This window comes from Phoca vitulina, unplaced genomic scaffold (assembly GCF_004348235.1).
Source record: "Phoca vitulina isolate PV1807 unplaced genomic scaffold, GSC_HSeal_1.0 scaffold41, whole genome shotgun sequence".
NCBI classification, from domain to species: Eukaryota; Metazoa; Chordata; class Mammalia; order Carnivora; family Phocidae; genus Phoca; species Phoca vitulina.
The window spans coordinates 671,822-683,907 of record NW_022589744.1 but is presented as its reverse complement, the minus strand read 5'-3'; the positions used below and the strand labels follow the sequence as shown (position 1 = coordinate 683,907).

The 12,086-nt window shown below is 37.7% G+C and overlaps 1 protein-coding gene across 5 annotated transcripts in view; it reads left to right on the top strand.

Annotated features, from left to right (window-relative positions):
* Nucleotides 1-12,086, top strand: part of KANSL1 (KAT8 regulatory NSL complex subunit 1) — a 179,392-nt gene that overhangs the window by 140,504 nt on the left and 26,802 nt on the right. For all 5 annotated transcript variants that reach the window (XM_032429416.1, XM_032429417.1, XM_032429413.1 and 2 more), the window contains 2 exons: nt 8,002-8,114; nt 8,893-9,088. In XM_032429416.1, the coding sequence (XP_032285307.1) occupies nt 8,002-8,114; nt 8,893-9,088 (309 nt within the window). The remainder of the gene's footprint in view (nt 1-8,001; nt 8,115-8,892; nt 9,089-12,086) is intronic.

The following is a 12,086-nucleotide window of genomic DNA, read 5'->3' as shown; positions in this document are numbered from 1 at the left end:
GACCTGTTTGACATGTGTAGAACACTACTTTCCCCCCACACTTCCCATACCTTCTTGTGCAAAGTAGGAGTAATAATGCAAGTCCTTACTCTTTTATCTGCATTTCCAAACTCCAAAGATCTATGAGAACCAAAAGTGGTTTTCCTAAGTTGCATCAAGCTCATTTGGTGGCAGAATTTGACCTGAAGTGATATATGTTAAGACTGTTTATATTTTTAATTATCTGTACCTTTTGAAGCAGAAATATTAATGTATTTGATTTTTTTTTTTTAATTAAGACTATTTTGGGGGGAGCAGTTTAAGGTTGATGGCAAAATTGAGCAGAAGATAGAGATTTCCATATACCCCCTGCCTGGCATGGCACTCCTGCCTTGGGTAGTCTCCCCCATGGTCAACATCCCCACTAAAGTGGTGCATTTGTTGCAACTGATGAGCCTACATTGACATATCACAGCCGCCCAAGGTCCATAGTTTACATTACAATTCACTCTTGGTGTTCACATTCTTTGGGTTTGGATTTGTATTTGATTTTGAAGCACTTAACCCAGTGCATACAATGTATGACTTTGTGAAAGCTATGAATTCCATGACACATCAGCCCTCAAGGGTCTTAGGTAAGAGTGGCTCTGTTTCTATACCTCTTTAGAATGGTTGATAATTAACTATTGAAGAAGTATAATATGCTTTTAACAGCATTTGGTCCATAATAAACATTTGGTAAAAGCTTATTGTTCCACACTGTGCTGTGTGCCTAGGGAACACCTATTGGCAGAACCGGGTATCTTCCCTTGAGAGCTTCATAGTCTTAAAAGAGGCACATAACAGGGGAATAAAGAGGGGAAGAGTTCTCACTTCTAAGGGAGGTCAGGAAAGGTAGTCTAATAGAGAAGGATGTACTTGCGCTGAGTCCTTGTGGACTTGCTGAAGATTGAGAATGAGTTCCGACAGGGAGGGTACTGCATGTATAATGTGAAAGGCTTGAGAGAGCCTGGTGTTGTAGAGGAACTACAAATACTTTTCTTTGATGGAGTGTTGGGTGATTGGGCCAATTCATAATAGATTTTGTATTTATCTTAATGAGTTTATGTATTTCATCCTGTAAGGTGACAGGAAGCTGTAGTCTGATACTAGATTTGTGTATGAATGAAATTTAGTCTACTCAATAATGCTGGGTAAACTTTTCTTCATTTTTTAAAACTTTCAAAAAACGATTTTAAACTTACAGAAAAGTTATAAAAGTAGCACATGGAGTCCCCACGTACCCTTCACGTGGCTTCCTATAGTGTGGTTAACTTGCATAATCATTGTACAATGATCAAAACTAGGAATTAACATTGATACAGTACTATTCAGATTGTATTCAAATTTCACTCATTTTCTCACTGATGTTTTTTTTGGGGGGGAGGGGGGTCCAAAATCCCACACTGCATTTAGTTGTCCTGTCTCTTTAAATCTCTTCGAGTCTGTGGTGGTTCTTCCTCTTTGTTGTCTTTCATGGCCTTAATACAGAAATACTGGTATGTTATTTTGTATAATGTTCCTCCAAGTTGGAGTTGCTTGATGTTTTATCATTATTAGAGGTTATACATTTATCACAGTAATACCACGGAAGTGTACTGTGCCCTTCTCAGTGCACCGGGGAGACATGATGGTGGTGGTGATGGCCTTGGCCTTGGTTAAGGCGGTGCCTGCCAGCCCTCCCCTCTGTCAAGTTAGTATTTTCCCCTTTGTAATGAATTCTGTCTCATACATGTAATATTCTGTTGCTCATTATACTTTAATCCACAATTTTATCATCTACTGGTGGGTTTTGCCTGCAACCATTTTTACTGTGGTGTTTACTGAATGATTTTCTGTTTTCTGTATCTGTTAGTTGGAATTCTGTTGGAAAGAGCTGTCTTTTCTCTCTCATTTACTTATGTATTTATTCAGTCATTCAGTTTATATCAGAATGGATTCATGGATATTTATTTTATGGATTATAATCTGTTACTGTTATTATTCATTCAGTTGCTCTACTTGTTGAGACAACTTTTTGGTATTTGGCCTCTTTCATCTTGGTTCCTGTGTCTTTTCAACATGTTCCCCTCCGTTAGTATTTACTTTTAGGCACCAAAAGATGTTCCCAGCTCATCTTGTATTTTACCTGCTCCAGCCCTGGTTCCTTTTATTGGGCAACAGTTCAGAAACCAAGATCTGGATGCTAGTTGTGCTCATTGCTGCATGGTGTCATTGCTTCTAGGGCTTCTCAACAGACAAAGCTGGGAAACATGTATGCTAAAGCATATATATACGTACATATATATGCAGATGGGTATATATTAAGATTTTATGTATTTGAGAGAGAGAGGGAGAGAGAGAACAAGCGGAGGGGAGAGGCAGACTCCCCGCTGAGCAGGGTGCCCAGCATGGGGCTCGTTCCCACAACCCAGGGATCATGACCTTAGCTGAAGGCAGGTGCTTAACAGACTGAACCACCCAGGCACCCCTTTATTTTATTGTTTTTGAGTATGTGAAGCATTACTACATTTCTGAGAGTCAAAGCTATACAAAAAACCATCATTCCTTCTTCTCTTTTTCCCCTTCTTTCCCTCATGTTCCCACCTTCTGTAGGTGGCCATTTTTCATTAGTTTTTGGATTAGCTTTCCTGTATTTCTTTTGCCCAAATGAGCACGTGACATGTATATTTTTTTATATCCCCTTTTTTCTTCCAGGAAACGTAATTACTGGGTAAATATTTTTTAAAGGACTAGATTTGAAATTGAGATTTGTTTAACATAACAAAATGTTGGTTCTGTGGCTTTTGACAGATGACTTCACTATTTGTGTTTGTTTCGATTTGTAAAACAAGCCTCATTTCTTTTACCCTTTCCTTACTTTGTGGAGTGATGGTGATAACAAGTCAGAGGATAAATGCTTTCTCAGAAGAAAGGCATGCTAAAAATGTAAGCTCTTGCTTTTTCTTTTTAAACAGTCCCAAGCTATAATCTTCTACCATTGGTTAAGTAGAAACAACTTTTTTTTTTCCTGAAGTTTTGCAGTCACCAGGGGCAATGAATAGTGTATTGGCCCAACAAGCGTTTTGAGATAGAGAGTAGAGTGATAGATACTGGCTGAGGAATATTTGATTTGCCATATTAAAAGAAAAAAAAAGACTAATTAGGACTATTAAAATAGGGATGTGGATAATAAGTTGAACAAGAATTTAGGACTGTTTTTAGCAGTTACTGTATTTCTAGATTCTTGACGTGCATTTTCAATGGTGTTGGTAAATACAAATCTTAGGTGCAGTAGCCTTTGGACTTGTAAGTAACAGCATCCTGCTGATTGAAATTTTTCAGTGTAAATAATTCAGGGGTGCTTAGCTGGCTCCAGTCAGAGGAACATGCGACTCTTGATCTCGGGGTCATGAGTTCGAGCCCCATGTTGAGTGTAGAGATCACATACATACATACATATTTAAAAAATTCAAAATTACTTTTGCATAATTATATAGTTTTTTTAAAGATTTATCTGTTTGAAAGAGAGAGAGAGTGTACAGGAGTGGGAGGGACAGAGGGAGAGAAGCAGACTCCCTGATGAACGTGGAGTCCAGCATGGGCTTCGATCCCACAAACCCGAGATCATGACCTGAGCTGAAATCAAGAGTCTATTGCTTAACTGAGCCACCTAAGCACCCCTGTATAGATTTTCTTTTTTCAAGATTTTATTTATTTATTTGAGAGAGAGCACATGAGAGGGGGGAGGGTCAGAGGGAGAAGCAGACTCCCTGCTGAGCAGGGATCCCGATGCGGGACTCGATCCAGGGACTCCAGGATCATGACCTGAGCCGAAGGCAGTCGCTTAACCAACTGAGCCACCCAGGCGCCCTAGATTTTCTTTTAACCTCAATATAGAGACATAGGAAAGTGAGGCGAATATAGTCCCATTTTATATATGGAGAAATGGAAACTTAGGTAAGTAACTTGATAGAAGTGGAATTTTCAGAAGGTTCCACTCTCATTTTAGCACAATTTACTGGCCATAGTGCTAGTTCATGGAAATGACTGGTACACTGTTTATGGGCCAGTAATATTTTGGTGATTTTAAGCAAGACTATGTTGAGTATCATTGAGATGAGCTTGAAACATGAAATAAGTGATAAAAAGCCAAAAAGTAATTTATTTTGAACCAAGAATAAAAGTTGACTTCTTTAGTTAGCTTTTTCTTTCCTTTTTGATAACGGTCAAAAAACCAGTAAGCAGAATGGAACTGTTAAGTTTTCTAAACAAATATGTTGCACTTAAAAAATTGGTATTTCAAGCAGTTATGACCTGGCATTAATTGAATTAAAGATACACATATATTGTGCAGATTATGTGTTTTTAAGTGTGTGCCTTTGATATTTATCCTTTTACTTCCTCTACTGTTTGGCAGAATAAGTTGAGTGGGAATGGATTCTTAGACCCCAAGAAAATCTACCCCCTTAGACCTTAATTTAGCCTAACTTTTCTTTAAAGGCTCTTTGTCATACTTAATGGTCTGGCCCAGAGGGAGGAGTGATGAATCAGACAGATGCCTGCTTTATATGTATAACAAATTTGAATCTTAATGCTGTGTTATTTTCTTCCATATAGCCCCTTCAGATAGGGAAGAAATCACTTCAGTAACCCTCCTTGCTACTTTTAACTCTTAAGATCACCCCAAAAGGTAATCCCCTGAGTCTCTGCTTTTGGGGAAAGGGGAATTAAGAGAAATTCTCTCTCTTCAGCTTTTCTACTCTTTTCTTTCTGGCTGTGGTGTGCATGTACCCTCAGAGTGTATCTGAATACCACATACAGTTCAAGAGAAGCTCAATAGTAAGTCCTGCTTTCTGGATAGGAGAGCCTTTAGAGTCTTTGATCCTTTTTACAGTTTCCCATTGGAAGACCATATCTGAGTCATGTATTAGTTTCCTGAAAATACTAATGATGTAAACCACTGCAATAGTGATGATCAAGCTTAAGTTAGAATGTGGGTTTAACATTTGTGAAGTGTTTATTAATGTATCTCTACCCTCTCTCTTTTTGCACCCTTTTGGACCGCAGGATAGGGAGTGTTTGCTTTTTCTTAACTGTGAATGCGTTTAAGTATCTTTAAGTAAAATTGTGTTGTGAGTTGTTTTTCTTTTTCCAGATGGAACACTGTTGGAGGGTTGAGGTTAATGTTTTAAGCTGTTTACATTTGAGAATGAGTGATGAACCTAATTGCCCCAATGCCCTGCTTTTAGATCTCAGTGTGATTATAGGATATCCCATGGTCCTCTGATTATCGAGTGCCTCCTTGTATGGTTGGGACTAGAAGCTAGGCACATTCCCTCTGAGGTTCATGCTCTTGATTGCTTGCTATGTGCTGTTTTATCTTTGACAAACATTTCTGTGCTAAATAATGTTTTCCGTGTTGCCTTCAGTTTTAATTTGGGGGCCTGAATTGCCCCCAGGAAAATTTTAAGTTCCTCTAAGAAAATCAGTAAAATTCACATTGAATATTAATGGCATTTAAATATATATATATATATATATATATATATCTGTAGGCATAAACAGGATAGGATTTAGCAGTAGTTATCTGTAGGTCGTGAGATTTCTGATGTTTTGTGCTTTTTCTTCAGACTTTCTGTACATAAGGTTTTCTGAAATAAGATTTTGTTAAAGAATGGCAACATTTTGTTTTGATAGGTGTCCTTACAGTTAATTTTCCCATAATCCCTACAAAATAAACTTTAATCAAATGTGGATTCAACCTGTTACTTGTAAGTGACACCTTATAAAACATGTAGATATATAGATCATATCTCTGCCATAATTTAATGTTAAATGCTTTTATTTTAAGGGAATGTAAAATTGACTGAAATTCTTAAGATCGGTATACCAGCAGAAAGTTCATAGTCACTGAAATTTCATGTTGAAAGGAAACTTCTTCATCTAAACCAGAACTTCTGTAATCTTAGGAAAGCTGTAACATCCCTGGAGTCACACATCTGCTAGTTAATGCCAACCTGAATATTAAGTCCTTCTGATTATCTAGTCCTTTTTCATATCATAATGTGTGGGTTTTTTGAGGTTCCCCCTGAATAGTAAATCTTCATGAGCATTCAGGAGGATATTTGGGATTTCTGTTTGTTTTTTTTTTAATGTAAAAATATTATCTAAAAAAATTTGTCTCTGACACTATTTTTGTCCTGTCATTGTCTGTGTACGTACATTTATAGTCATCACAGTTGTATTAAAAATATTTTGAATTTGATCTTTTTCCAAAATCATTTCTACATAAAAGACTTTTTTTTTTTTTTTTTTTACCTTTAAATATTCTTTTGGTATAAAGGAAGAAGAAATGTCTTTTGTGATTATTTTTAATAGTCTGATTTGCTGTGCTACAGTTTATAATTGTGCCTCAGATGTTGAGCATTGAGATTATTGATACCATTGCAGTGATCAGCTATGTATATAAGATTTTTGAGAAATGTGTTTATTATAGGGTTATTTCTTTAAGATAATTTTTAGGATTGAGTGATATGAACATCTTTATAAGTCTTGCTACTTAACACCACTTTACTTTCCAAGAGGAAATCCATGTAGTGTTTAAGGCAGTGAGTATGTGTGCCAAATTTGCCATGATTTTGGCATCACGGACTGATCTGATCAGGATTTATGTGGTACTTTAGTACCTGTACAGGCTCTCTCTAAGAACATTTCCCAGTGTTCACTCATTGTAGTTTGCTTATGTCTTTTCTGCTTGTATACTTTGATCTAGCTTTTTGGTTAATTTGTGTGAAAACATTTTAGTTAGCTTTCCAGTCTATTGTCCTTTTCTTCTTTTAAAAGATTTTATTTACTCATTTGACAGAGAAGGAGAGAGGGAGAGAGAGAGCACAAGCAGGGGGAGTAGGAGGGAGAGAAGCAGTCTCCCTACTGAGCAGAGAGCGTGACATGGGGCTCGATCCCAGGACCCCAGGATCATGACCCGAGCCGAAGGCAGACACTCAACCGACTGAGCCACCCAGGCGCCCCTCTATTGTCCTTTCTTGGTACTTGCCTGCAACTGCTCTGTTCTGCAGATCCTTTGGTGTTTTCTCCCCAGGGGTATAAAGATCTAAAAGAAATTAAATAATACTAAAAAAGAGAATTTCAGCCTCAAAATATTGGCTTTGATATGGACTGGTAGCATTTACAGGGAGGAGAACTTAAGCACACCCTAAAGTCATTTTGAGTTGTAAGGAGACAAAGACCCACCGCCTTTCTGTGGTATTCCAGCAACACCAAAATGGAGGTATCCGGATAAGTGTATCTGTGGCTTTATTGAGTGTAACTCAGAGACTCCATATGATTGACATCTCATGGCTCTACCTATCCCTTTGAGCCTAATGAATACATAATTTGTTTTGAAATAGTCGGATTCAAACTTTTCCAGATTCTTTCCCACCTCCCTTTTTTTCAGTTTATGTCCTAAGCATATATTTGATTTGTGTAGTCCAGAGACAGTAGTTACTGATAGCATCAGGTAATTAGTTATTCACTTTTATTAATTTTTTTCTATTTTAGTATATGCATATATATTTACAGAAAGTATGGTTTTCTAGAAAGAGGTTTCCAGCATACGCTGTCAAGTTAAGCAGGTATTAACTACATTTACATTCTCTCTTAGTTGCCTTGATACTGAACCTGTGTATCCTCTTGACCCTTGAAGACTCTTTGTTACCATGTAATTATTTTGCTAAGCTTCTGTTCCGTGGAATCATTAAAGCATTTCCCCATCAGTAAGCACTTAATATTAGTCTGTTGAATATTTTGGTTCCTTACCCTTCTTCACCCCAAAGCAAAAGCCAGTTCTCTCAGTTTTTTGTTTTTTTTTCTCAGTCATATATGTTTGGTTTTGCAGGTTAGTTGTCTGAAATTTGAGGTGTTTCATTTAAATGATGAAATGGTACCACTTTTCAGTCTGTTGGTTAAATATTATCATGTATTTTTATCTTTCTCCTTTAGATCGAATCCGTTTCTCAGCCACTGGAAAACCATGGTGCCTCTGGTCATCCTTCAGAGTCATTGTCTACCAAATCATGTGGAGCATTGAGACCTGTCAATGGAGTTATTAACACGTAAGTTTTATGTCTTCTACTTCCTACGTGCAGTAGGCTTGTAAAAGATGAATTTGGGGCTCTTAGTTATCCCTAGCCAGGACTAACCCTGGTTTAAAGACAGAAGCCTTATTGCTTAATAGTATTGTGCATGCTTACTGTAGCAAGTATATTTTAATTAGCATGCTTAGTGTAGTTCCCTTTTACTTACTGTAGCCTAAACTTAACTCACAATGGAGAAAAAATAATAGGTCCTACTTTTGTGAGTCGTTATGGTTGGTCCTGGTCTTGGTAGAATTCTTGAGAAGTGTTTACATAAACTCTTTTACTTTAGGACGGATTAGATCCCTAAAGGCTGTGTTTGTAAATCTGTATTTATGAAAGTTGAAGGAGTCCCTCTACAAGTGAACAATGTGTACCCATCCCTAAAAGTCGAATTTTACAGAAGAACTGATTCTTAGGCAGCTCATTAACATTTTCAAGATTATTCATTTTCTTACCAGTTGCAATTTTCTCGATTTTCTTTGTGTTTCTGTTGTAGAAGAGAACTTAATCACTTGGAACCTGAGTTTATCACTTACTGACTTGCACTTTTCAAACATGATGTTAATGCCAACCAGGAGTCTTAAAAATAAGCACAGACACTGCACACACACTTATATTAAGAAGTGACATGCATCTGCCCTAGAATACTTGTTTGTGTCTGTGAACATCTATAAGCAGAGGAGGTTGAACCGGTATTAGAGGCTTTGTTTCCTTGTCTTCTGAGAAGTGAATATTCTTCCTTCCTCTTGTATAGTCTTCAGCCTATCTTGGCAGACCACATTCCAGGTGACATCTCTGATGCTGAAGAACAGTTACAAAAAAAGCAACGACTCAACCTAGTTTCTTCATCAACTGATGGCACCTGTGTGGCAGCCCGAACACGTCCTGTGCTGAGCTGTAAGAAACGAAGGCTTGTTCGACCCAACAGCATCGTTCCTCTTTCCAGGAAGGTCAGTACCAGTGAGACTTGGTCATTGTTAAACAGTGAGCCAGAGGCTCAGATAGAATTATTAGTCTCTTGCCAACTTTGGTTCATTTAACTAGTGTTTTCCAAACTTGGCTAACCACCCAAGTTTCCTGGGGAGCTTGAGAAAATACTGGGTTCCTGACACCTGTTTCCTAGAGATTCTGATTTGGTTGTTCTAAAGTTGGGCCTTGGACTCTTGTTTTCAGAAAAACAAAAAACTCCCAGGTCGTTCTTGAGCCAGGTTTGGAAATCACTGGCTTGAGCTTTTTAATAGAAATGGGAGAAAAGTTTAAGTGCTGCCATCAACACATAGAAGGAGGGTGATGTGCTTCCCACTTGTCCTGTTATCACTGAAAATGGCAATGTGGCATGCTTTCCTTTCGAATAAGAGTCTCCATTAAAATTTTTAAATTGCTATGACTAAATGAATGTTTGTCTTCACAGAGAAAATGGAGATTATTCACGAGTGCAGGAAACTTTTGATTGCTGCCTCTTCAAATAACAGAGTTGGATTTATTCCAAAACTAATGAAATAATACTTTAGTAAAATTAATACCATGCAGTGGTTAAGAGCATTAACTTTGAAGAGGATAAATGTGGGTTTGAATCCTGGCACTGCTACTTGGTAGTTTTGTGATTCGGAGCCTGTTAACACCCCCTTATCCCCTCCCCAAACCCTTCACTTCCCCCCTAGGCCTCATAGGGATCTCACAGGGTTGTTTGAGGGTTAAATGAAATGAATATAACTTGCTCGTGGAGGGTGTCTGGCTGATAAGTTACTGGTACAGAGCGGCTGTTACTGTTAGCACTTTTGTTATTGTTCACTTGTTCACTCATTCCACAAATATTTATTGAGCTCCTACAGCGAGCTAGGTCTGTTCTATGCATTGGGAATACAACACAAAACAAAAACAGATAAAAATGCACTCCTGAAATACTCTAGTGGGTAGAGACAGAATAAAACAATAAATTAAGTATAATGGTATGTCCTATAGTGTTAAGTGCTGGGGAGAAAAATATAGCAGACGAAGGGAATAGGGACTGTTGGGGAGCTCAGATGATGGAATTAAGCCTGAGGTATTCTAAGGATGAGGAAGAGACTGGGAAGGAGTGACAAGTGAAGTAGAAGGAAAACGAAGAAAGTGAGACACATGGAAGGCAAAATGAACAACATGTGTCAGAGAGGAAGGAGGGGAGTGTGTGAGATGCTGTAGCCAGGTCCAGGTAAGATGAAGACTGCGAACCAACTGTTGGGTGTGGTGGGGTTAGGGCTGTTCGAGATCTGTGTGAGCAGTTTTGCTAACGGGAGAAGAATGAGATTCTGCTTGGAGTGGGTTCAGGAGAGAATGGGAGGGAAAGAATTGAGGGAATTGTTTAGGATAACACTTTCAAAGAATGCTTCTGTAAAGGAGAGCAGAGAAATAGCTTATTTGAAGGGAAATCTTTCTTACGACAGAGCTTTTACACTATATTTGCTGATGAGAAAACTGACAAAGAAGAGGGGAGAGAATTGTTGGAACCACTAATATCTGGAAAGTGGATTTTCAGTGTTTGGCTTGTGTTGTTAATAGTATGCAGTTGGACTGCAAAACTTTGCCTTTTTTTTTTTTTTTTTTTAAAGGAAAGCATTGTAAGTTAAAATTAACTATCAGGTTATGCCATTTTCTCTTGTCTATTCCTCAAAATTCCTGAATTACCAAAATACCAGAAAAGAAAAAGGTATTTGGCAAATTTCTCATATTGACATTTGAGTCTCAATTTTTTATTAATAGTCCTATAAATCTAAATTATTTTCTTAAAGGTTGAAGAGTTGATTTTAGGAAAGCGAGAAAACAGTATATTGCTGTCAAATGTAAGAAAGTAGTTTTTGATCATGACTCTTGATGCTTTTAACAACAACAAAAAAACCCTCAACCAAACAAAAACAAAAAACTTCATGGGGAAATAGTGTCCTTCCTCTGTTTTGGCAGTTTGCTTGTCCCCCTGTGTCATGACATCTAGGGGTTTTATAAAAATTTTCTGTGGTGTAGGGTGGCCTCCTGGATTCTTTTCAATCTGTGATCTAGTAAACCTTCCTTGTTGCTATTGACAGTAGATTCTTCCAGTCTGTGCCTAAGATCTAATGTACTTTTGGAGAGACATATAAAGCATACTAAAGACTCTTCGGTTCCACTGCCAGTTTCTAAAACACAATCATCCTTACATGGAAAGTAAGCTACATGGAAAATAAGACAAAAGAAATATATTGAGTTTGGAGAAACAAACCATTTCACTGGTTATAGCAGCAATGCTGGAGTTCTGCCAGTGTTGGAGGCGATGGCCATTTTGTCTATCTTGGTTGCTCACTGTGTCTCCTTGCTCAGTGATATTTGCCTTTTATCATCTTGTGGTGCTGGATTTGCCAAGCAATTTATTCAGCACTTTGTCAAGTGCCCACTGTGCTCCAGGTATTCTTCAGGTTTCATTGGTGAACCAAGTCCTTGCCTTAATGGATCTTACCTTCTAATGACAGAGCCTAGATAGCAAAGAAGTTAACAGATAAACCATTTTCTGATGTTGGTAAATGGCATTGAGTTCACACTCACTGTAATAGGATTTGCTTCCACGTTTAAAAAAAAAAAAAATCTTAATAGGAACTACATGTTTCTGGATTAACTCAAATTACCTTTGTTACTGCCCCTCCCACCACATTTCCTACCTACCCAAGAAAGGTGGTTACTAGTAGATCTACGAGTATAGAATGTGAAAAACAGATGTTTAATGTCAGTGTTACTGGCTTAACTACATATTTTAAATTATCTCTACTTCACTCTAGATCCAAATATGAAACTCACTTTAGGGAACTCACTCAATTTACCAGGACAGTCATTTTAGCTGAATCACAGCTGGACTTTTATTCCATCAAGTCCTACCAACATTTCTGAAATTACAGTGTATATCTTACAATTGAGATGTACTTTTAGTGTAGTAGCACATTTCTT